The sequence below is a fragment of the Leucopleurus acutus genome (genome assembly GCF_964270905.1).
Source record: "Leucopleurus acutus genome assembly, chromosome: X".
Taxonomy (NCBI): domain Eukaryota; kingdom Metazoa; phylum Chordata; class Mammalia; order Artiodactyla; family Delphinidae; genus Leucopleurus; species Leucopleurus acutus.
In genome coordinates this window covers 71,374,487-71,399,498 of record NC_139148.1, presented here as the reverse complement: position 1 = coordinate 71,399,498, position 25,012 = coordinate 71,374,487, and the positions used below count along the sequence as shown (strand labels likewise).

Here is a 25,012-nt window from a genome sequence, read left to right as displayed (position 1 = left end):
GCATCCTCTTCCAGTACAGTCCTGTCTCATCCACATTAAAAACCTGTTCAGGTAAATACACACCTTCATCAATAATTTCTCAAAGCGTTTCAGGAAATTCCTGGGCAGCTACTGTATCTGCATTCGCTGCCTCACCATTTACTTTTACGTTGTGAAGGATGGCTCTAGTCTTGAACTGATGAAACCAGCGATGGCTGGCATTAAAAGATGCGACATATGATTCCTTGCCATGTTTCTTCTTCAAGTCTTCATAAAGGTGGTTAGTTTTCTCTTGAATCAGCATTAAGCAGAGCAGGACTTGACACTGATGCAGATCCTGCATCCACACACTGAGAAATTCTCCACCTCCTCCATCACTTTTCCACACTTCTTCAATATTATTGTCAACATCATAGGCACAGCAGACTTCACATGTTCCATGATCTTGCCCTTGTTCTTTAGAATTGTGCCAATGGTTGAACGATTCATGTTATAAGAATGAGTGATGTCTACCATATTTTTGCCTCACTCCACTCTCTCAAGTATTTTCACTTTTGTTTCCATCATTATAGCTTGATGCTCCTTAGAAGTACCAGCTACATCACTGCTGCTTTTATGATTGCTTCTGGACATCCTGGGCTTGAAATAAAGATACTATACTACTGTACTCTACAGTACTGTACAGTAAATTACACAGAAGCACAACCACTTTTAAAGGATTCATGGACGTGACAATGTACACTAGACATGTGAACTAACTTACATGACTGGATGTGCAAATGTACGTTCACATCTTTGAAAGTTCACAACTTGAAAGTTTGTATGTAGGGGACTTACTGTATCTTGAAGTGCTGTTAACTTGGGTTCATATATATTTACAATTGTTACATCTTCTTGGATTGATACCTTGATCATTATGTAGTGTCCTTCTTTGTCTCTTGTAACAGTCTTTATCTTAAAGTGTATTTTTTCTAATATGAGTATTGATACTCTAGCTTTCTTTTGATTTCCATTTTCATGAAAATCCTTTTTCCATCCTCTCACTTTCAGTCTATATGCGTCCCTCAATCTGAAGTGGGTCTCTTGTAGACAGCATATATATGGGTCTTGTTTTAGTATCCTTTCAGCCAGTCTATATCTTTTGGTTGGAGAATTTAATCCATTTATATTTAAGGTAGTTATCTATATGTATTTTCTTATTGTCATTTTGTTAATTGTTTTGGGCTGTTTTTTTGTAGGTCATTTTTCTCCCCTTCCTCTTTTGTTCTCTTCTCTTGTGATTTGATTACTAACTTCAATGTTGTGTTTGGATTCCTTTTTCTTTTTTTATGTGTGTATCTATTGTAGATTTTTGTTTTGTGGTTACCATGAGGTTTTTTTTTGCTTTTTTTTTAACATCTTTATTGGAGTATAATTGCTTTACAATGCTATGTTAGTTTCAGCTTCACAACAAAATGAATCAGTTATATATATACATATATTCCCATATCTCTTCCCGCTTGCGTCTCCCTCCCTCCCACCCTCCCTATCCCACCCCTCCAGGCGGTCACAAAGCACCGAGCTGATCTCCCTGTGCTATGCGGCTGCTTCCCACTAGCTATCTACCTTACGTTTGGTAGTGTATATATGTCCATGCCGTTTTGATATAACAGTCTCTATATAAACAAGATTGTTTTAAGTTGCTGGCCTTTTCATTTCAAATGCATTTCCAATATCCTGCATTTGTGCTCTCCTCTTCTCACAGTCACTGGTTTTGATATCATATTTGTGTGCAGGTGATTTCCTATATTTACTGTATTTTGACCTTTACTGGTGAGCTTTTCCATTCATAATTTTCTTGTTTCTAGTTGTGGCCTTTTTTGTTTTGTTTTTTTTTCTGCCTAGGGAAGATCCTTTAGCATTTGTTTCAAAGTTGGTCTGTTGGTCCTGAATTGTCTTAGGTTTTTCTTGTCTGTTAAGCTTTTGATTTCTCCATTGAATCTGAATGAGAACCTTGCTGGGTATAGTATTCTTGGTTGTAGGTTATCTCCTTTCATCACTTTCAATATATTGTGCCACTCCCTTCTGGCCTGCAGTTTCTGCTGACAAATCAGCTGATAACCTTATGGGAGTTCCCTTGTATGTTATTTGTTGCTTTTCCCTTGTCACTTTTAATATATTTCCTTTGTCTTTAATTTTTGTCAGTTTGATTACTATGTGTTTCAGCATGTTTCTCCATGGATTTATCCTGCCTGGGACTCTCTGTGCTTCCTGGACTTGGGTGAATGTTTTCTTGTCCATGTTAGGGAAGTTTTCAGCTATTATTTATTCAAATATTTTCTCATGTGCTTTCTCTTTCTCTTCTCCTTCTTGGAACCCTATAATGCACATGTTAGTGCATTTAATATTGTCCCAGAGGTCTCCTATACTGTCCTTATTTCTTTTCATCCTTTTTTCTTTATTCTTTTCTGTGGCAGTGATTTCCACCATTCTGTCTTCCAGGTCACTTATCCATTCTTCTGCTTCATTTATTCTGCTATTGATTCCATCTAGTGTATTTTTCATTTCAGTTATTTTATTGTTCATCTCTGTTTGCTTTCTCTTTAGTTCTTCTATGTCTTTGTTAAATATTTCTTGTATCTTCTTGATCTGTGCTTCCATTCTTTTTCCTAGATCTTGTATCATCTTTACTATTATTACTTTGAAATCTTTTTCAGGTAGATTACCTATCTCCACTTATTTTAGTTGTTATTCTGGGGTTTTATCTTGTTCTTTCCTCTGGGACATATTCCTCAGCTGTCTCATTTTGTCTAACTTTCTGTTATTGCAATTTCCATTCCATAGGCTGCAGACTTGTAGTTCTTTCTTGTGCTGTCTGTGCACTGGTGGATGAGGCTATCTAAGAGGCTTGTACAGGCTTCCTGGTAGGAGGGAGTGGTACATGTCCAATGGTGGGTGGTGCTTGTTCTTGTCCCTCTGGTGGGCAGGGCTGTGTCATGGATATGTTTATTGGGCACCTCTTTATTCAGGAAGACTTGAAGCAGCCTGTCTGCTGATGGGTGTATCTGTGTTCCTGCCCTGTTGGTTGCTTTGCCTGAGGCATCGCAGCTCTGGAGCCTACAGGCTTTTGGGTGGGGCCAGGTCTTGTTGAGAAAATGGCAGCCTCCAAGAGGGCTCACACCAATGAGTACTCACCAGAACTGCCACCTCCAGTGTCCTTGTCCCTGTAGTGAGACAAATTTGTCCCTCTCCTCCACAGGCAACCCTCCAATACTAGCAGGTAAGTCTGACACTGTCTCTTATGAGGTCACTGCTTTTTTCCCTGTGTCCTTGTGTGCATGAGAGCCTGTGTGCACCCTCCAAAGGTAGGGTTTCTGTTTCCCCCAGACCCGTGGAATTACTAAATCAAACCTCACTGGCCATCAAAGCCAGTTTCTGTGGGGGTTTCTCCTCCCCTTGCCACACCCCCAGGGTGGGGAGCCTGATGTGGGGCTCAGAATTTTCATTCCTGTGGGAGAACTTCTTTGGTATAATTGTTTTCCAGTCTATGGGTTACCCACCCAGGGTGTATGGAATGTGATTTTATCACATTAGCGTCCTTCTTACCATCTTGTTGTGGTTTCTTCTTTGTCTTTGGATGTAGGGTATCTGTTTTGATAGGTTCCAGCATTAGTTTGTTAGTTGTTGTTCAGTAGTTAGTTGTGATGTTGGTGTTTCCATAAGAAGGTGTGAACTCATATCCTTCTAATCTGCCATCTTGCCTCACTCCTCTGGAATCAATTTTCTTGATGAGAAACCCTATCATAGAAGCTGAGGAGTTAAACAAATAAGTCAGAATTTATTCTCTATCCATCAGTACTCCTTTATATCTCTTTTCTGTCTTGTCAGTGTTCTAAGCCTTGATCACACAGAGTATGTACAGTTCATAAAGCTTCAGGAGGATTCCTACTATGAATTTATGATAGTTAACTCTTTTGGATCACAAAACATATATTTATGTTGTCTCTGATTATGTCTCTAATTATAAGTCAGCCTTCTGTAGTAGCTATTTGGTTGGCCAAACTGTTCTTTCATTTATTTATTTTATTTTATTTTATTGTTTTCTGTAAGATGCCTCTAGTACCACTTAGTTGTCTTTAACTTCATTCAAAACAATTTTGTTATATTGTATGTGACTTCTGTCGTATCAGTGTGCATTTAAAAAAAGGACTTCAAAATGGGTAAATTTTTGTGTAGCCATTTTAATATTGAAGATGGAAGGGAAAAAGCAACATTTTTGGCATATCATGCTTTATTATTTCAAGAAAGGTAAAAATGCAACTGAAATACAAAAAAAGACTTGTGCAGTGTATGGAGAAGATGCTGTGACTGATTGAATGGGTCAAAAGTGGTTTGTGAAGTTTCATGCTGGAGATTTCTCACTTCATGGTTGGGTAGACCAGTTGAAGTTGATAGCGATCAAATTGAGACATTAATTGAGAATGATCAATGTTATACCACAAGGGAGATGACCGACATACTCAAAATATTCAAATCAAGTGTTGAAAATAATTTGCACCAGCTTGGTTATGTTCATCGTTTTGATCTTTGGGTTCCACACAAGTTAAGCAAAAAAAACTTTCTTAACCATATTTCTGCATGCAATTCTCTACTTAAACGTAATGAAAATGTTCTGTTTTTAAAACAGATTGTGATGGGCGATGAAAGGTGGATACTATAAAATAATGTGGAATGGAAGAGATCATGGGGCAAGTGAAATGAACCACCACTAACCACACCAAAGGCTGGTCTTCATCCAAAGAACGTGATGTTGTGTATATGGTGGGATTGGAAGGGAGTCCTCTATTATAAGCTCCTTCCAGAAAGCCAAACAATTAATTCCAACAAGTACTGCTGCCAATTAGACCAACTGAAAGCAGCATTTGATGAAAAACATCCAGAATTAGTCAACAGAAAATACATAATCTTCCATTAAGAAATGCAAGACTGCATGTTTCTTTGATGACCTGGCCAAAACTGTTACAGCTTGCCTTGGAAGTTATGATTCATCTTCTGTATTCACCAGATATTGCACCTTTGGATTTCCATTTATTTAGGTCTTTAAAAAATTCTCTTAATGAAACCAATTTCAATTCCCTGGAAGAATGTAAAAGACACCTGGAACAGTTCTTTGCTCAAACAGATAAAAAAGTTTTGGGAAGATTGAATTATGAAGTTGTCTGGAAAATGGCAGAAGGTAGTGGAACAAAAGAGTGAATACGGGGGGTAGTGGTGTGATGAACTGGGAGATTGGGATTGACATATATACACTAATATGTATAAAATGGATAACTAATAAGAACCTACTCTATAAAACATAAATAAAATAAAATTCAAAAAAAGGTGAATATGTTGTTCAATAAAGTTCTTGGTGAAAATAAAAAATGTGTCTTTGATTTTTACTTAAAAACCGAAGACACTTTTTGGCCAACCCAATACATTAATTCTGCTGGCTGGGCATGAAAAACTCCTATGATGATAGAAAGCTAGTGTGACTTCTAAGATGTTGTCTGCATATTAGAGGAATCTGACTCCCTTAGAATTGAATGAAGGAAGCAATGGCTGGGTAATTCCAAAATTATGAACCAGATACTTTTCTGAAGTACATTTGTGATTCACGAGTACATGAGATTGTGTACATTTGCAATGAAAAATATAGAAAAAAAAAAAAGACAATGTAGTTCCAATGCTAATAATAAAACAGAAAAATATAAGAAATGTAAAGTATTTTATTAATACTTTATTTATATATAAATGCTGGTTGTTTCAAAAGGAATAGTTGGTTATTACAGAAGAATAAAGGAATCTAGGAATATATATATTTTTCAGATTCTGAAGCATCTTCTGGGTACTTATGTTTCTGGAATTTAATGTTGCTGGTTTTTTATTGTTAATTTCAGTTCAAAACTCAATGCTTTCTTTTTCCTAGAGATGGGAGTGTAATTTTAACCATCCTTGTCATTTGTAATCACAATTAGGGTCCTTTTTGAATCATAAATAGTAATAGTTGCATTTATCAAATATATAACATTTGTCAAAACACTGTGCTAAGCACTTTTATATTAATTGTCTCCTTTAATCCTGACGATGATCCAATAAGTGGAGTGTTAGTTTACTAATTTTGCATATGAGGAAACTGAAGCTCAGAGAAAGGATAAACAACTTGTCCAAGGGTACTGAATCTTAAAAAGTAGAGCTGGGAGTTATAACCTAAATCATCTGACTCCAAATCCTGTGTTCCAACCTCTGCACTAAACTGTCTCACAAATAGAATGAAAATAAGAAAAAGGACAACTTTAGACAGAAAAGACTTTTTAAAATCTATCTACTTATGTGATAGTTAGAACTTGCCTGAGATAGAATAACTGACTGAGCAAAAGCCTGATGTCTCTCTCTGTGTGCGTGTGTGTGTGTGTGTGTGTGTAGTATTGCAGACACAAGCATACCTCAGAGATACTGCAAGTTCATTTCCAGACCACTGCGATAAAGAAGATATTGCAATAAAGTCAGTCACACAATTTTTTTTTGTTTTCCAGTGCATATAAAAGTTATATTTACACTATACTGTAGTCAATTAAGTGTAGTCAATTAAGTCAATTAAGTGTAGTCAATTAAGTGTAGTCAATTAAGACATAGCATTATGTCTAAAACAACCAAGGTAGATACCTTAATAAAAACTACTTTATTGCAAAAAATGCTAACTATCATCTGACAATTCAGGGTTACCACAAACCATCAATTTGTAAAAAACCGTAATATCTGTGAAGCACAATAGAAACAAAGTATGCCTGTATTTCCGAATTTGGTTCAAGTGGCCTCAAGGATGTGGGAATAAGGATGAGGTGGAATATGAGAGAGAGAGCAATGTGTAACTATTCATAACTTGATGAGGAGCGGTTCACTATTGCTTTTAATTTGAATGCAGTATTCATTCAGAAAAAAGTAACTTTCTACTTACTGATGGAAATGATGACAGGGACTTTATGATCCTGTTGCTCTTAACTCAGCATGGTGTCTGAGTATAGCATTTTCTAGATATTTTTTCTCAAAGAACTCAGTGAGTCCTGCAGCCATTTCCTATTTAATATCTGTGAGATTAATGGGAAACAAAGGAGGAGGTGCAAATAGAATTATGCACGTTTTACAAATGTAGAACTTGAAATACAAGATAACAAGCTGTTTAGGGTCATAAGACATGTTGTTCTCATAGTCAAGAATAGTCTAAATCAGAATCTGGAATTTTTGTTGTTGTTAGAAAGAAAAAGAAAACTCTCAGTGTGGGTTTGATAGGAAATTCCTTTGATGTGCTTTATAACGGAGGCAATAATTACAATGAACAAATATTGCTTATAATTATTCTATTTCCTTTTAGTCATTCTTTCTCCTATTCAACAACCCTATGTGGACAGGTATCAAGTCTAACTCTATATTCAAAGAATCTAATAATATTGTACCTTATACGTATTCAGTGTACTTTATACTCATGAACTACCTGTGTGTCAATAATTGCCAGCAGTAGCTGATAGTGAAAGACATCATTCATTAGTTCATCTTTCATCAAATCAAAAAGACTGACTTTCTACTGTGTATCTAGTACTATAAGAAGCACTGATGAAGAGATAGGGGTATGAGATTATGGCCCCTCCTCTCAACAGCTTCCTTCCTATTGAGTGAAGGTAAAGAATATGTTGCATCTATCCATTCACTCATCTCTTAGACATAACTAGAAAAGAAATTCCTAGAAAAGTGACACAACTTAGAAACAAAGGGGTAGGATATTATCTAGTATAAAAATATGTATATTAATTGGTGTTAATGCACAAAGATCCTTATCTGAATAAAATTAACTAGAGGTGGCAGTGACCTCTGCCCTGTCTAATCCCACAGATGGTTCTGAAATTTGTAATTATTTTATCTGTTTCAGGGATAGGCTGTGGATGTCTGCCAAGTGATAAAAAAAATTCTTTATACTTACGTATTTTACAATTTTCAAAGCAATTTCAATCCATTATTTAATTTAATCCAATCCTCACAATGATGCTATGAAATAGGTAGAACATATATCACAGTGCACTGAAGGCCCTGAGGCACTGCCACACAGCAAACTCACAGGGGTGCCATGGGATAATTTTAATGTTCAGGAAAAACAGTGATCTTCAACACTGAGGTAGTTCAGTGTCAACATTCAATATCAACACATTCCTTTTGATGATATCATATTAGAAGTTGGGTTTATGGTAGTTGGTGTGATAAAAAACAAGTACTGTATGAAATTCATTACCTATGAACAGGTAATGAGAGTGGTGGTGTGCAATCTAATTGCTGAATTTGAGAAGTTGTACAGCGTCCAATACACACACTCATTCCATTAGTAAGTAATTCTGGTTATATAAGAATAAAATAAAAATGTTTTTCTTTCCATTCATGCATATAGTTTTTTCAAACAGTTAACTAGGTTGTTAGGGCATATATACTTATTAAGTTGTTTGGACATAATTACTTGACAAACAGAGGTGTCAGGTGTTTCTTTGGCCTAAGGGTACCATGAAAAAATTACTGAGACACAAAGGTGATTTGTAATCAGAAAATCTGGGGATCTCTCCATTATCCCAATCTCCAAAGAGATTTAAAAACTCAGAGAACATAAGGGACTTTTTTCATGAGGATCAGAGATGAAACTAGGACCTCGTTATGACTTTATTAAAGTGGAGCACAATGTGCCAGATGGTGAGATGAGGTTCAACAACAGACAAGAGAATTTAAAATAGAGAAATTTGTTACTCACAAGTCTTGGAGGAATTACATGGCACACCCAAAGGGAACACACGAGGAAGTCAATGCAGAGTACAGACAGAGAAAAGGGCAGGGCCTGTGTACATGCCTTATTAGAGTTCTTGAGTGGAGTTCATTGAGATTCCTGGGCTAGGCCTGGTTTCGTCAATCTAACCAAAAGATCAGGGTTTTGGTAAGCCCCATGGGTGTGTTATCTAAGGTTCACATAAGGCATACAGGCTCTGGGAGGCAGGGGAGATTGTCAATCACAGTGGCTGTTGGGGAAATCATATCAAGAACTTGCATTTGTTTGTGACACTGTGGGCTGCTATATACGACATGCACATGCATGAGAGGGCTAGTGTTGGTTTAAAGTCCTTATAGGCTGCTTGGCCAAACAAAATGGTTGCCAAGGCAGCAAGACTGTGGGGTAATTTAATTAAACTCTTGACAGACCTTATATTCTGATTCCACTCTAATATTCTTGTCTTCATACTACATTGCTTCCTCTTTATTTATACATTATGGCATCTTGCTTTTATTCGATTGTCCATCATTTATTAATACATCAGGTGTCTGCTTTTGCAGATTTCATCAATGTTTTCAGAGACTAATAAGATAAAGACTTTCCATAAATGATGCATAGGTGAGAAATAGATATATTGCATGTGTATTTGTACTGTATTGCTTAGTGTTTTAAAACTATCTAGAATAAGTAATAGAATAAGTACAGAGCACAAAGTTTCAATAAGTTTCCTATATTTTAATGACAAAACTTGAGGACAGTTTCAGGAGTGGTGTTAGGAACACAAATAGTGCTAGAATCAGTTGCACACAGGTTTCAAGAACTTGACGAAATAGTACTATGAGTGTTTTTAAAAAACATTTAATTGAATTAAATAATATAACTGCAGCAAAGAGATATTCAATAGAACGTGTTTTGTTCTCTTGCAGGGATGTCTTCCTCTTAACTGAAGAGGCAGGATGGTGAATCTCATTATGATTCAGTCTACAGAGCACACAAAAATATATCTAGTTGATGTTTTTTCAGAACAAGTATTAATGAAATGATAAATGAAATGAGTTATATATTATTGTTTAGACCAAATTAATATATTGACCAAAGCTTTCTCTTTTCAACTGATTTTGGCATCTGTAGGCACAGACTCTGTAGTTTGATTGAGGTTATCAATATATTTCAATGAAATGTATTCTTTGAGATAGAGTTACTTTAATAAATTTTAATCTAAAATATAATTCAAAGAAGCTGACCAATCACTTTATGGGAAAACATGACATAAAATTAAAAAAAGTAATATAAGAAAAAAACTACTATTAGCTATTTTAACTTGGGCTTTCACAGGTTTCTTCATTGCATTTTCAATTTTTAAAAATCCAACAATTAAAGCATCAGTTTAGTTGACATATATATTTGTCACCCAGGTAGGTTCTTTTTCTGATCTCTAACCTGAGCCATACAGAACAAAACAAAACTCCAAATAATCTTAAGGAGCATTACAAAGTTAGTTTCAAAGGTGATATGTAATGAGAAAATCTGGGGAACTCTCTATTATCCAAATCTCTAAAGAGATGTTAAAAATCCCTCTGGATTCCTTTAGTTTCCACCAGTCTATAATAGAGAATGGACTAATGTGATATGTGTATTGATACTGTGATCATAACTAGATGAATATATTTTTAAATGGTGGCCATTAACACACCTGAAATATTTAAATTCTATCTTGCACAAATCCACAACCATAATTTTTTTTCCACTAAAAGTGAAGAATTCAATATCAGGGCAGTAGACTAGTTGCACTATGTTTCTCTCCCCATAGCACAAACTACCATGACTAGCTGATTGGCAAAGCCTATGAGTAATCTCTTGTATGTAACTTTCATAAATGCACAAGTACACTGTATCTTAGGATTTTCTGAATGTTTAAGTACAAAGTTTTATAGGCACCACCAAGCCACAAAAAGAAACTCCACAGTAATTTGGCAAAAGAGTTGTTGGAAGCAAAGAAAATTCTCAGTGAAATGGATACTAATCTATGGTATATTTTTTGCCTTATTCTTTCTTTATTGGAGTATAGTTGCTTTACTAATCTATAGTATATTTTTTATAGATCTTTACTGGAGTATAATTGCTTCACAATACTGTGTTAGTTGCTGTTGTACAACAAAGTGAATCAGCCATATGCATACATATACCCCACATCCCCTCCCTTTTAAGCTTCCCTTCCACCCTCCTTACTCCACCCCTCCAGGTCAGTGCAAAGCACTGCGATGATCTCCCTGTGCTATGTGGCAGCTTCCCATCAGCTAACTATTTTATATTTGGTAGTGTATATATGTCATTTCTACTCTCACTTCGCCCAAGGTTCCCCCTCCCCTCACGTGTTCTCAAGTTCATTCTCTATGTCTACATCTTTATTTATACCCTGGCACTAGGATCATAAGTACCATATTGTTTTTAGATTCCATATATATGCGTAGCATATGATATTTGTTTTCCTCTTTCTGACTTACTTCACTCTGAATGACAGACTCTAGGTCCATCCACCTCACTACAAATAACTCAATTTCGTTTCTTTTTATGGCTGAGTAATATTCCATTGTATATATGTGCCACATCTTCTTTATCCATTCCTCTGTTGATGGACATTTACGTGGCTTCCATGTCCTGGCTATTTTAAATAGTGCTGCAATGAACACTATGGTACATGTCTCTTCTTGAATTATGATTTTCTCAGAGTATATGCCAAGTAGTAGGTTTGCTGGGTCATATGGTAGTTCTATTTTTAGTTTTTTAAGGAACCACCATACTGTTCCCCATAGTGGTTGTATCAATTTGCATTCCCACCAACAGTGCAGGGAGGTTCCCTTTTCACTGCACATTTTCCAGAATTCATTTTATCTAGATTTTTTGATAATGACCTTTCTGACTGGTGTGAGGTGATACCTCATTGTAATTTTGATTTGCATTTCTGTAATAATTAGTAATGTTGAGCAACTTTTCATGTGACTCTTGGCCATCTGTATGTCTTCTTTGGTAAAATGTCTATTTAGGTCGTCCAGCCATATTTTAACTGGATTGTTTGTTTTTTGATACTGAGCTCTATAAGTTGTTTTTATATTTTTGAGTTTAATCCTTTGTTGTTTCATTTGCAAAAAATTTCTCCCATTCTGAGTGTTGTCTTTTCATCTTGCTTATGGTTTTCTTTGCTGGGCAAAAGCTTTTAAGTTTAGTTAGGTCCCATTTGTTCATTTTTGTTTTTATTTTCATTACTCTAGGAAGAGGGTAAAAAAAATATCTTGCTGTGGTTTATGTCAAAGAGTATTTTTCCTGTTTTCCTCTAAGAGATTTATAGTGCCAGACCTTATATTTAGGTCTTTAATCTATTTGGAGTTTATTTTTGGGTAGGGTGTTAGGTAGTGTTCTAATTTCATTCTTTTACATGTAGCTGTCAAGTTTTCCCAGGTCCACATTTTCGATTTCTTTTCCAAATTTGAACATCTGATTTCTTTTTTTTTAAGATCTTTATTGGAGTATAATTGCTTTACTATGGTGTGTTAGTTTTGCTTTATAACAAAGTGAATCAGTTATACATATACCCATGTTCCCATATCTCTTCCCTCTTGCATCTCCCTCCCTCCTACCCTCCCTATCCCACCCCTCCAGGTGGTCACAAAGCACCGAGCTGATCTCCCTGTGCTCTGTGGCTGCTTCCCACTATCTATTTTACCTTTGGTAGTGTATATATGTCCATGCCACTCTCTCACTTTGTCACAGCTTACCCTATCCCCTCCCCATATCCTCAAGTCCATTCTCTAGTAGGTCTGTGTGTTTATTCGCATCTTACCCCTAGGTTCTTCATGACCTTTTTTTTTTTCTTAAATTCCATATATATGCGTTAGTATATGGTGTTTGTATTTCTCCTTCTGACTTACTTCACTCTGTACAACAGACTCTAGGTCCATCAACCTCACTACAAATATCTCAATTTCATTTCTTTTTATGGCTGAGTAGTATTCCATTGTATATATGTGCCACATCTTCTTTATCCATTCATCCAATGATGGACACTTAGGTTGCTTGCATGTCCTGGCTATTTTAAATAGCACTACAATGAACATTTTGGTACATGACTCTTTTTGAATTATGGTTATCTCAGGGTATATGCCCAGTAGTGGGATTGCTGGGTCGTATGGTAATTCTATTTTTAGTTTTTTAAGGAACATCCATACTGTTCTCCAAAGTGACTGTATCAATTTACATTCCTACCAACAGTGCAAAAGTGTTCCCTTTTCTCCACACCATCTCCAGCATTTATTATTTCTAGATTTTTTGATGATGGCCATTCTGACCAGTGTGAACACTCCCTTACACCATACAAAAAAATAAACTCAAAATGGATTAAAGACCTAAATGTAAGGAAAGACATTATCAAACTCTTAGGGGAAAACATAGGCAGAACACTCTATGACGTAAACCACAGAATGATCCTATTTGACCCACCTCCTAGAGAAATGGAGATAAAAACAAAAATAAACAAATGGGACCTAATGAAACTTCAAAGCTTTTTGCACAGTAAAGGAAACCATAAACAAGACCAAAAAAGATAACACTCAGAATGGGATAAAATATTTGCAAATGAAGCAACTGACAAAGGATTGATCTCCAAGATTTACAAGCAGCTCATGCAGCTCAATAACAAAAAAACAAACAACCCACTCCAGAAATGGGCAGAAGACTTAAATAGATATTTCTTCAAAGAAGATATACAGATTGCCAACAAACACATGAAAGAATGCTCAACATCATTAATCATTAGAGAAATGCAAATCAAAACTACAATGAGATATCATCTCACACCGGTCAGAATGGCCATCATCAAAATATCTAGAAACAGAGCCACTTACTGAAGAGGCTGTCTTTCATCCTCTGTATGTTCTTGGCTCTCTTGTCATAAATTATATGACAAATATATGTGCATGGGTCTCTCTCTGGGCTTTCTATCCTGTACCATTGATCTATTTATCTGTTTTTGGCCAATAACATACTCTCTTGAATACTGTATCTTTGTAGTATAGTTTGAAGTCAGGGAGCCTGATTCCTCCAGCTCCAGTTTTCTTTCTCAAGACTGCTTTGGCTATTCGGGGTCTTTTTTGTTTCTATATGAACTGTAAAATTTTTTGTTCTAATTCTATAAAGATTACCATTGGTAATTTGATAGGGATTGCATTGAATCTGTAGAATGCTTTGGGTAGTATAGTCATTTTCACAATATTCATTCTTCCAATGAAAGAACATGGTATATTTCTCCATCTGTTTATGTCATCTTTGATTTCTTTCATCAGTGTTTTACAGTTTTCTGAGTACAAGTCTTTCACCTCCTTAGATAGTTTTATTCTGAGGTATTTTGTTCTTTATGTTGCGATGGTAAATGAAATTGTTTCATTAATTTCTCCTTCTGATTTTTCATTGTTAGTGTATAGAAATGCCAGAGATTTCTGTGAATTAATTTTGTATCCTGCAACCTTACCAAATTCATTGATTAGTTCTAGTAGCTTTCTCGTGGTCCCTTTAGGATTTTCTATGTATAATATCATGTCAGCTGCAAACAGTGATAGTTTCACTTCTTCCTTTCCAATTTTGATTCTTTTTATTTCTTTTTCTTCTCTGATTGCTGGTGTAGGACTTCCAAAACTATGTTGAATAAGAGTGGTGAGAGTGGGCAACATTGTCTTGTTCCTGATCTTAGAGGAAATTATTTTAGTTTTTCACCATTGAGAACAATGTTAGCTGTGGGTTTGTCATATATGGCCTTTATTATGTTGAGGTAGGTTCACTCTATGCCCATATTCTGCAGAGTTTTTTTCATAACTGGGTGTTAAATTTTGTCAAAAGCTTTTTCTGCATCAATTGAGATGATTATATGGTTTTTATTCCTTAATATATTAATATGGTGTATGACATTGATTGATTTGCATATATTGAAGAATCCTTGCATCCCTGGGATAAATCCCACTTGATCATGGTCTATGATCCTTTTAATATGTTGTTGGATTCTGTTTGCTAATATTTTGTTCAGGATTCTTGCTTCTATGTTCATCAGCAATATTGGTCTATAATTTTCCTTTTTGTGATATTTTTCTGGTTTTGGTATCAGGGTGATGGTGGCTTTGTAGAATGAATTTGGGGGTGTTCCTTCCTCTGCCATTTTTTGGAAGAGTTTGAGAAGGATTGGTGCTAGCTCTTCTTTAAATGTTTGGTAGAATTCATCTGTGAAGCCATCTGGTCCTGGATTTTGTTGGAAAATTTTTAATTCCAGTTTCAATTTCATTACTTGTGATAGGTCTGTTTATATTTTCTAATTCTTCCTGGTGCAGTATTGGAAAATTGTACTTTTCCAAGAATTTGTCCATTTCTTCATTGTTGTCAAATTTATTGGCATATAGTTGTTTGTAGTAGTCTCTTATAATCCTTTGTATTTCCGTAGTGTCAGTGTGATTTCTCCTTTATCATTTCTAACTTTATTGATTTGCATGCCCTCCCAATTTTTCTTCATGAGTTTGGCTAAGGGTTATCAATTTTGTTTATCTTCTCAAAGAACCAGCTTTTAGTTTTATTGAGCTTTGCTATTGTTTTCTTTGTTTCTATTTAATTTATTTCTGCTCTGATGTTTATGATTTCTTTCCTTCTACTGACTTTGGGTTTTCTTTGTTGTTTCTCTAGTTGCTTTAGGTGCAGGGTTAGATTGTTTACTTGAGAGTTTTATTGTTTCATGAGGTGAGATTGAATTGCTATCAACTTCCCTCTTAGAACTGCTTTTGTTGCATCCCATATGTATTGGGTCATCATGCGTACATTGTCATTTGTTTCTATGTATTTTTTAATTTCTTCTTTGATTTCTTCAGTGATTTCTTGGTTATTTGGTAGTGCATTGTTTAGCTTCCATGTATTTGTGGGTTTTTTCAGTTTTTTTTTACTCTAATTGATTTCCAATCTCATAGCTCTGTGGTCAGAAAAGATGCTTGATATGATTTCAATTTTCTTCAATTTTTGAGATTTGATTTGTGACCCAAGATGTGATCTATCCTGGAGAAGTTCCATGCACATTTGAGAAGAAAGAGTATTTTGCCACTTTCGGGTGGAATGTTTTATAAATATCAATTAAATCTAGCTGGTTTATTGTGTCATTTAAAGTCGTGTTTCCTTATTTATTGACTGTTTGTATGATCTGTCCATTGGTGTAAATGGGGTGTCAAAGTTCCCTACTATAATTGTTTTAGTGTCGATTTCCCCTTTCATGGTTATTAATATATGACTTATGTATGAAGTTGCTCCTATGTTGGGTGCATAATCATTTATAATTGTTATATTTTCTTCTTGGATTGATCCCTTGATCATTATGTAGTGTCCTTCCTTATCTCTTGTAACAGACTTTATTTTAAAATCTATTTTATCTGATATGAGTATTGCTACTCCAGCTTTTGATTTCCTCTTGCATGGAATATCTTTTTCTGTCTCTTCCCTTTCAGTATGTATGTGTCCCTAGGTCTGACCTGTGCCTCTTGTAGACAGCATATATATGGGTCTTATTTTTGTATCCATTCAGCCAGTCTGTGTCTTTTGTTTGGAGCATTTAATCCATTTACATTAAAGGTTATTATTGATTTGTATGTTCCTATTACCATTTCCTTAATTGTTTTTGTGGGTCTTTTCCTTCTCTTGTGTTTCCCACCTAGAGAAGTTTCTTTAGCATTTGTTGTAAAGCTGGTGTGGTGGTGCTGAATTGTCTTAGCTTTTGCTTGTCTGTAAAGCTTTTGATTTCTCTGTCAAATCTGAATGAGATCATTGCTGGGTACAGTAATCTTCATTGTAGGTTTTTCTCTTTCAGCACCTTAAGTATATCTTGACACTCCCTTCTTGTCTGCAGAGGTTCTGCTGATAAATCAGCTGATGACCTTATGGGGATTCCTTTGTATGTTATTTTTAGTTTTTCCCTTGCTGCTTGTAATATTTTTTTTAATTTAATTTTGTTAGTTTGATTAATGTATGCCTTGTTGTGTTTCTCCTAGGGTTTATCCTGTATGGGACTCTCTGTGCTTCCTGGACTTGGGTGAGTATTTCTGTTCCCATATTAGGAAATTTTTCCACTCTAATCTTTTCAAATATTTTCTCAGACCCTTTCTTTTTCTCTTCTTCTTCTGGGACCCCTATAATTCGCATGTTGTTGAGTTTAGTGTTGCCCCAGAAGTCTTGGAGATTGTCTTCATTTCTTTTCATTCTTTTTTCTTTATTCTGCTCCTTGGCATTTATTTTCACCATTTTGTCTTCCAGCTCACTTATTTGTTCTTCTGCCTCAGTTATTCTGTTATTGATTCCTTCTAGTGTATTTTTCATTTCAGTTATTGTGTTGTTCCTTTCTGTTTGTTTGTTCTTTAGTTCTTCCAGATCTTTGTTAAACATTTATTGTATTTTCTCAATCTGTACCTCCATTCTATTTCTGAGATTCTGGATCATGTTTACTGTCATTACTCTGAATTCTTTTTCAGGTAGATTTCCTATTTCATCTTCATTTATTTGGTCTTGTAGGATTTTACCTTGCTCCTTTGTCTGTGACATATTTTTTCTGTCTCATTGTTTTTAACTTAGTGTTTTTAAATGCGAACAGTTCTTCATGTGGATTGATTGTTCATTTAACTAATCCCTTCAGTTTTTGTTGGGGATTTAAGCACATTAGGAATTTTTAAAAGCAAAATATGCGAAGTGAAATTTAGAATTCTTCATTGTGTTTTCTTTTATACTTAGATTATTTTTCTACCCTGTGCTGAAATAGGTCTTTGAAAAGGCAAAGGGAAAGCATGATTCAACATAAATGAGTTTTACTTCATATCGAGTTTTTCAGAAATGACTAACGTGACATAGTGATGCTAAACCACGTTGGCTTTTGTCATTTCTCATGCCATAAATAGTACTAGTCACAATAAATAGATCTTATTTTGTTGTGTAAAATATAATTTGGATGCTAAATACACAGCTTCTGCATTGTTGGCAAAATACTTAGATTTAGCTCTTCTTTGGGAACCAACAGGCTTCAGAAAGTGGAGACTGATTTTAATGGTTGATTTTGGAGGTAATTCACCAGTAATGGAATCTAGCTCTAGGAAAGGGGTACTAAACTGATTACTATTTTTTAATTTTATGGATGTAGTCACCAAAAACTCATTTCTTTCCAAGACCAATATTATGCATAAAATTAACCACTGGGAATGAAATCAATAATAGTAATATCCAGCAAATCTTTATGCTTGAGATTACATTAAAAGGTGTGTCTAGGTCAGTGTGTTTCTCTCTTTCTTATGGTGGTTCTGATCATGACACTAGAATTTTAACATTTATAAGCATACTGCTTCTAAGGAAAAAAAATTCACAGTGTAGCTCACCTGTCTAATCAACACTTGATGTTAGTTTATTTTCACTCAATGGGAAATGTAAGTTCCCAAATTGTAATCCACATAAAGGAATTTCTCTTAAGACAGACTCAAAAATAAATATTCTAAGAGAACCTAAGCATGGCTGTGTTGGGTCATGACATTGGATTTTCCAACTACAGCTTTATCTCTGTCAGATACACCAGAGATATTCTGTGAGAAAGTACAGTAGTCACTTTCCATGATCCACAGAATAGGAATGTCCCTTAAAAATCTTTAATATCTTTTAGAAAATCCCTTATGATCTATCATCCATTAATTTATCTAAGCTCTTCCTAAAACTTCTTAAACTTTCTATGGATTTAATAGAATCCCAATGATTAAATAGACTGTAGACTTCATTCAATATTATTTATTACTTTCACATTTAGCAGGAAACAGACAAACAAACAAACATAAAACTTAAGCCTCAGAGAGAAGAAATGATTTGCTCACGGACACAAAAAGAAAATAATAAAAATACTAAGAGTCCTAGGCCAGGAATTCTGACACACAATCCCATATAGATAGATAGATAGATAGATAGATAGATAGATAGATAGATAGATAGATAGATAAATGATAGATAGATAGATAGATATAAATATAGATGTTTTCCTTCTTAATGCTTTATGTTTTCTGCTCATACCACCTTTTAGCATTAATAAGTCCCATGTGAATCAGGGGACTAAAACATGTAATGATTTTTAAAAAATTATACATTTGTTTTCAAACTTATTCTTTCATATGTTTTAAAAAACAACATTTTTGCCAATATTTTTAGAGATATATTCAGGGATTTACAATTAAGTGAATTGGTTGTGAGCCTTTTATTTTTGTTATGAAGTTTTGTTTTGTATTTTGACCTGTCTGGTGCTATAAAAACTTTATTGAAAGTTTATATAAAGGGCAGAAAAACAAATGTAAAAATATTGTTGGAAATTGTTCAATTAGGCAGACTAGCCCTACCCACAGAAAAGCTTCCCTGAAATATTGCAGACAGAAATATTCTCTTATACTGAAGGAGAGTGTACTAGAGACAACTTCCTTTTAATTGGCTGTGCGTTTGGTTAAATTCCTACAGTATAGTTATGTACAATATGTGAATGGGATTGGGGTGAGAAAATAAGACATATTTATGTGTTTGAAGCACTTAACATTTTTTTCCACAGATTCAAACAAATAAAAAATGATAAGAGCATAAAACAAAATAATTGAATCCTTGACACTTCACAAAACCTATCATCTATCTATCTATCTATTTATCTATCTTCATCAACATAATCATAATCATCATCATCTATCACAAAATCTATCTAAAAATGGATTTTAGAGCTTGTAGGGAATTTATATTAAGATCATCTAGTTCAACCTGAGACCTACGTTCTTTCTATCTGTAGAATTCTATCACAAACTTGGCATCAAATCCAGAAAATAACTAGGAAATCTTGACTTTGTCATCTCCTTTCAAAGTTTGATAGTTAAAAATTTTGAAAAAAATATTGCTACTTTCTAAGATGGAAAGAATTTTTTAAGTCTTTAAGTTTTTAGTTTAGAACATTAAATTTTTTCAAATATCTTATACTGGGGAATGCTGAGAATTTTGTTTTTATTCTCTGATCTTTGTCTTGGAACTGAATTATAATATGGAATATGTCATACATGCTGTATCATTTATTTCCTGTGGAACAGTTACTTTTTCATGAATTTTGGGAGTTGGTTCTTCTTCAAGAGTTTCCAATGCATCAAAAAATTCCTCCTCATCACCACTATCTTCCTCAGTTTTATGTTTCCTCAGATTCAGTACTTATATATGATCTTGTATTAAAATAGTCATCTTCCAATGTAGAAAAAGCAGAACATTAAATAATTGTTTAGATTTTCAAAATCTCACTAAAGCTTCCAACTCATTAGTGTTGTAGGCTTTGTAAGGATCTTTCTCTTAAAAGTGAGTCCTGTGTGGCTATTTTTTAAGACTTCCTTTTGGAAATTTTCATATTGGAACTCTATGTATAATTGTAGAAACCACAAGGTCTTTACTTTTAGATTTTACATTTAATTTTGAATTATCCATGTGTTCCATTTTCTTGAACAGTTTCCTTGAGTGCAGTGATTTACATTACTTGTTTTGAAAATAAATATTATTATTGGATATGAAAAGCATTATTATATCACAAAACAATGTACAAAACCATGTAATTGTAATCATAACTCCTTTTCCCCTTCTTCTTTTAATATGATTGTTTGGTTTGTCACTATCTTTACCTACTTTCCTCCACCTCTCTCAATTCATCCCATCGTGGCTACAGAGAGTGAATAAGAGATCTCACAGATTCCTTTTTATGGATAGGGAAGAAAGTTGTATTAAGTTGGGTCCAAGGTAACTCCTGTGGTGATATTCATATAAGTATATTTGTATTCTTTCCCTTTCAATTCACTGAAGCCTCTGAATGATTGCTGATTCTGGAGGCATCATATAACATTTATTGGACACATAGTATACGTAAGATATAGTGGACTACATCCTGAAAATACAATGATCTAAAGCATGGTCCCTATTCTGAGGTAGCTTACAGACAGGACACACAAATATGGCAAACTAAATAATAACTTAGGTTGACTGCATACCCATATCAGTCTTTTAAAACACTGAGCTCATGTTCTCTGTAGATATTATTCACAAATATAAATTAGATACATTATAACTCATGAATAAAATGTTTAGTATTTTGTTTTCATACCTAATGTATTTTTTCTTTCATATGATATGCTTGGAAGGATATTGTTCTAGGGATAGTGGAAAAGTAGTTGTGGTTTAGGAGACCTGAAGAGGGCAGGCTTTTAAGAGAAATTAAAGAACCTACAGTCATTTCCCCCTTCCCAAATTATTGCTATTTATATATTTTTGAATTATTTACACATATAGTTTATAAATTATATATATATATATTTACCCCAGACACAATTTCATGCAATTTTCTTTATTTTACAGATAAAAAAGTAAGTTACAGATCAACAAAATAACTTAACAAGGTCACACAGTGAGCTAATGATAATATTCATATAATTATTTAAGCTTAGAAAGCATTTTCACTTTATTTCATTTGCCTCTAACTAAAATTTTTAGAATTATTGACCTTACTTTAGAGGAAACTGAGGTGTGAAGACTTGAAAACCACTAAGCTAAATTGTGTTTAAATTCTTAAACCCACATCTGTTCATTCCAAAGCCATTCTCTTTCCACTTTATCAAAGCTGTCAATACCACTCAAGCTCACCCCTACCTAAAATCTCAAATAGGCTCTACAGAAAATAGAACTTAGTACTTCTCACTCATAGTCCAGTGCTCTTCCCCAGTATCCCACCCTACCCACCTCAGTTAGCTTTTATTGAGTAAGAGAAATTTGATACCAATGCAGAATGAAAACTCCTGCTTCCATGATCCACAGTTTTGGGCAAACTGACGATCACAGGGATTACAACATCAAGAAGTTAAATAGTGTGTCACTCCAGCCACCCATACTAACTCTGCAAGACATGGAGCAACACAAGCTTGTGCACTAGAAAAGGAGGGTGGGACCAGAGATACCATGATGACCCAAGGCTGGATCATTTGTCACCCCTGAGTTTCCCACACCAAAAGGGCACAGAAATTATTGCTAAGTTAGCTGAGTCAGGAGGGGACAGAAACATTTCAGTAATATATAGGAAACCCATAAGCTGGTGCTCTCCTTGAGTGAAAGTCTGGCAGCAAGATTGTTAGGCTGGAGGTTGGGTAACACGCGGGAAGAGGAGGGGTCCCTACCTTTTAAATGCAATTATTTTTTATATGGAATATTAATAAATGTCAGCACAAAAATCAGCATCATATTTCAGGAAATTTTTAATTAACTTAAAAAAAACTAACATATCCTATTTAACCTGGTGAGGATTATTTCAATTATGTCTGCTCTCATATCTTTCTCCAGTTATACGTTTATTGTTTTAGCTTCTTTAATGTTCACTTAATAATTTTCTGGGCCCTTCTCTTCCAAGGCACATTTCCCTCATTTCCCTTTAAAGAAACATTGATATATATATATATATATATAATGCAGTTTCAATGACTCCCCATAGTTCAGGGTTGACAAGACATGAAGTATTCAAAAGGGGGGAATCTCAGTCAGCACAAACATTCAAGCTTATTGAAAGCTAGACCTTCAGGCAGAGCTTTCATTTCTCTTCCTTCCTTTCTTCCTTTTCTTTCTTTCTTTCTTTCTTTCTTTCTTTCTTTCTTTCTTTCTTTCTTTCTTTCTTTCTTTCTTTCTTTCTTTCTTCTTTCTTTCTTTTTTTTTATTGGAGTATACTTGCTTTACACAATTGTGTTAGTTTGTGCTGTACAGCAAAGTGAATCAGCCATACATAAACATATATCCTCTCTTTTGGATTTCCTTCCCATTTAGGTCACCACAGAGCACCAAGCAGTTTCCTGTGCTATACATAGGTTCTCATTAGTTATCTATTTTATACATAGTAGTGTACATATATGTATCAATCCCAATCTTTCAATTTATCCCAACCCTCATTACCCTCTTGGTATCCATATATGTTTGTTCTCTACATCTGTGTCTCTATTTCTGCTTTGCAAATAAGTTCATCTATACTATTTTTCTAGATTTCACATATATGCATTAATATACAATATTTGTTTTTCTGTATCTGAATTACTTCACTCTGTATGACAGTCTCTATGTCCATTCAAGTTTCTGCAAATGACACACTTTAATTCCTTATTATGGCTGAGTAATATTCCATTGTATATATGTACCACATCTTCTTTATCCATTCCTCTGTTGATGGACATTTAGGCTGCTTCCATGTCCTGGTTATTGTAAATAGTGCTGCAATGAACACTGGGATGCATGTGTCTTTTTGAATTATGGTTTCTCTGGGTATATGCCCAGGAGTGGGATTGCTGGGTGATATAGTAGTTCTAGTTTTAGTTTTTTTTTGTTGTTGTTACATAAAGTTCTTTTATTTATTTATTTTTTAACATCTTTATTGGAGTATAATTGCTTTACAATGGTGTGTTAGTTTCTGCTTTATAACAAAGTGAATCAGTTATACATATACCCATGTTTCCATATCTCTTCCCTCTTGCATCTCCCTCCCTCCCACCCTCCCTATCCCACCCCTCTAGGTGGTCACAAAGCACCGAGCTGATCTCCCTTTGTTATGCGGCTGCTTCCTACTAGCTATCTATTCTACGTTTGGTAGTGTATATATGTCCATGCCACTCTCTCACTTTATCACAGCCTACCCTTCCCCCTCCCCACATCCTCAAGTCCATTCTCTAGTAGGTCTGTGTCTTTATTACTGTCTTACCCCTAAGTTCTTCATGACGATTTTTTTTTTGTCTTAGATTCCATATATATGTGTTAGCATATGGTATTTGTTTTTCTCATTCTGAATTACTTCACTCTGTATGACAGACTGTCAGTTTTAAGGAAGATTCATAGTGTTCTCCATAGTGGGCTCTATCAAATTACATTCCCACCAACAGTGTAAGAGGGTTCCCTTTACTCCACACCCTCTCCAGCATTTATTGTTTGTAGATTTTTTGATGACAGCCATTCTGACCAGTGTGAGATGATACTGCATTGTAGTTTAGATTTGCATTTCTCTAGTAATTAGTGATGTTGAGCATCTTTTCATTTGTTTCTTGGTCATCTGCATGCTTTTTGACTGGGTTGTTTGTTTTTTGATATTGAGCTGCATGAGATGTTCATATATTTTGGAGATTAGTCCCTTGTCAGTTCCTTTCATTGCCAATACTTTCTTTCATTCTGAGGGTTGTGTTTTTGTATCTATGGTTTCCTTTGCTGTGCTAAAGCTTTTACATTTCATCAGGTTCCATTTCTTGATTTTTTTTAATTTTCATTAAACTGGGAGGTGGGTCAAAAATGATCTTGCTGCAATTTATGTCAGAGTGTTCTGCCTATGTTTTCCTGTAAGAGTTTTATTGTATCCGGCCTTACATTTAGGTCTTTAATCCATTTTGAGTTTATTTTTGTATATGGTGTTAGGGAGTGTTCTAATTTCATCTTTTACATGTAGCAGTCTAGTTTTCCCTGCACCATTTATTGAAGAGACTGTCTTTTCTCCATTGTATATTCTTGCCTCCTCCTTTGTAATAGATTAGGTGACCATATGTGCGTTGGTTTATTTCTGAGATTTCTATCCTGTTCCATTGATCTATATTTCTGTTTGTGTGCCAGTACCATACTATCTTGATGACCTTAGCTTTGTAGTATATTCTGAAGTCAGGGAGCCTGATTTTTCCCTTCCATTTTTGTTTCTCAGATTGCTTTTGCTATTCAGGGTATTTTGTGTTACCATACAAATTGTAAAATTTTTCACCTAATTCTGTGGAAAATGCCATTGGTAATTGGATACGGATTGCATTGAATCTGTGATTGCTGAGCATAGTGCAGTCATTTTCACAATATTGATTCTTCCAACCCAAGAACAAGGTATATCTCTCCATCTGTTTGTGTCGTCTTTGATTTCTTTCATCAGTATCTTATAGTTTTCTGGTCTTTCACCTCCCGACGTAGGTTTATTCCTAGGAATTTTATTATTTTTTTGCAGTGGTAAAGGAGATTGTTTCCTTAATTTCTCTTTCTGATCCTTCATTGTTAGTGTATAGGAATGCAGGAGATTACTGTGTATTAATATCCTGCAAATTTACTAAACTCATTGATTATTTCTATTAATTTTCT

The 25,012-nt window shown here is 34.8% G+C and overlaps 1 protein-coding gene across 1 annotated transcript in view; it reads right to left on the bottom strand.

The window, feature by feature from the left end:
* The window catches only part of CYLC1 (cylicin 1), a gene marked incomplete at both ends in the record, with an annotated part of 134,475 nt that overhangs the window by 96,884 nt on the left and 12,579 nt on the right, over positions 1–25,012 (bottom strand). The window contains 1 exon segment of the mRNA XM_082865120.1: positions 143–435. Coding sequence (XP_082721246.1) covers positions 143–435 — 293 coding nt within the window.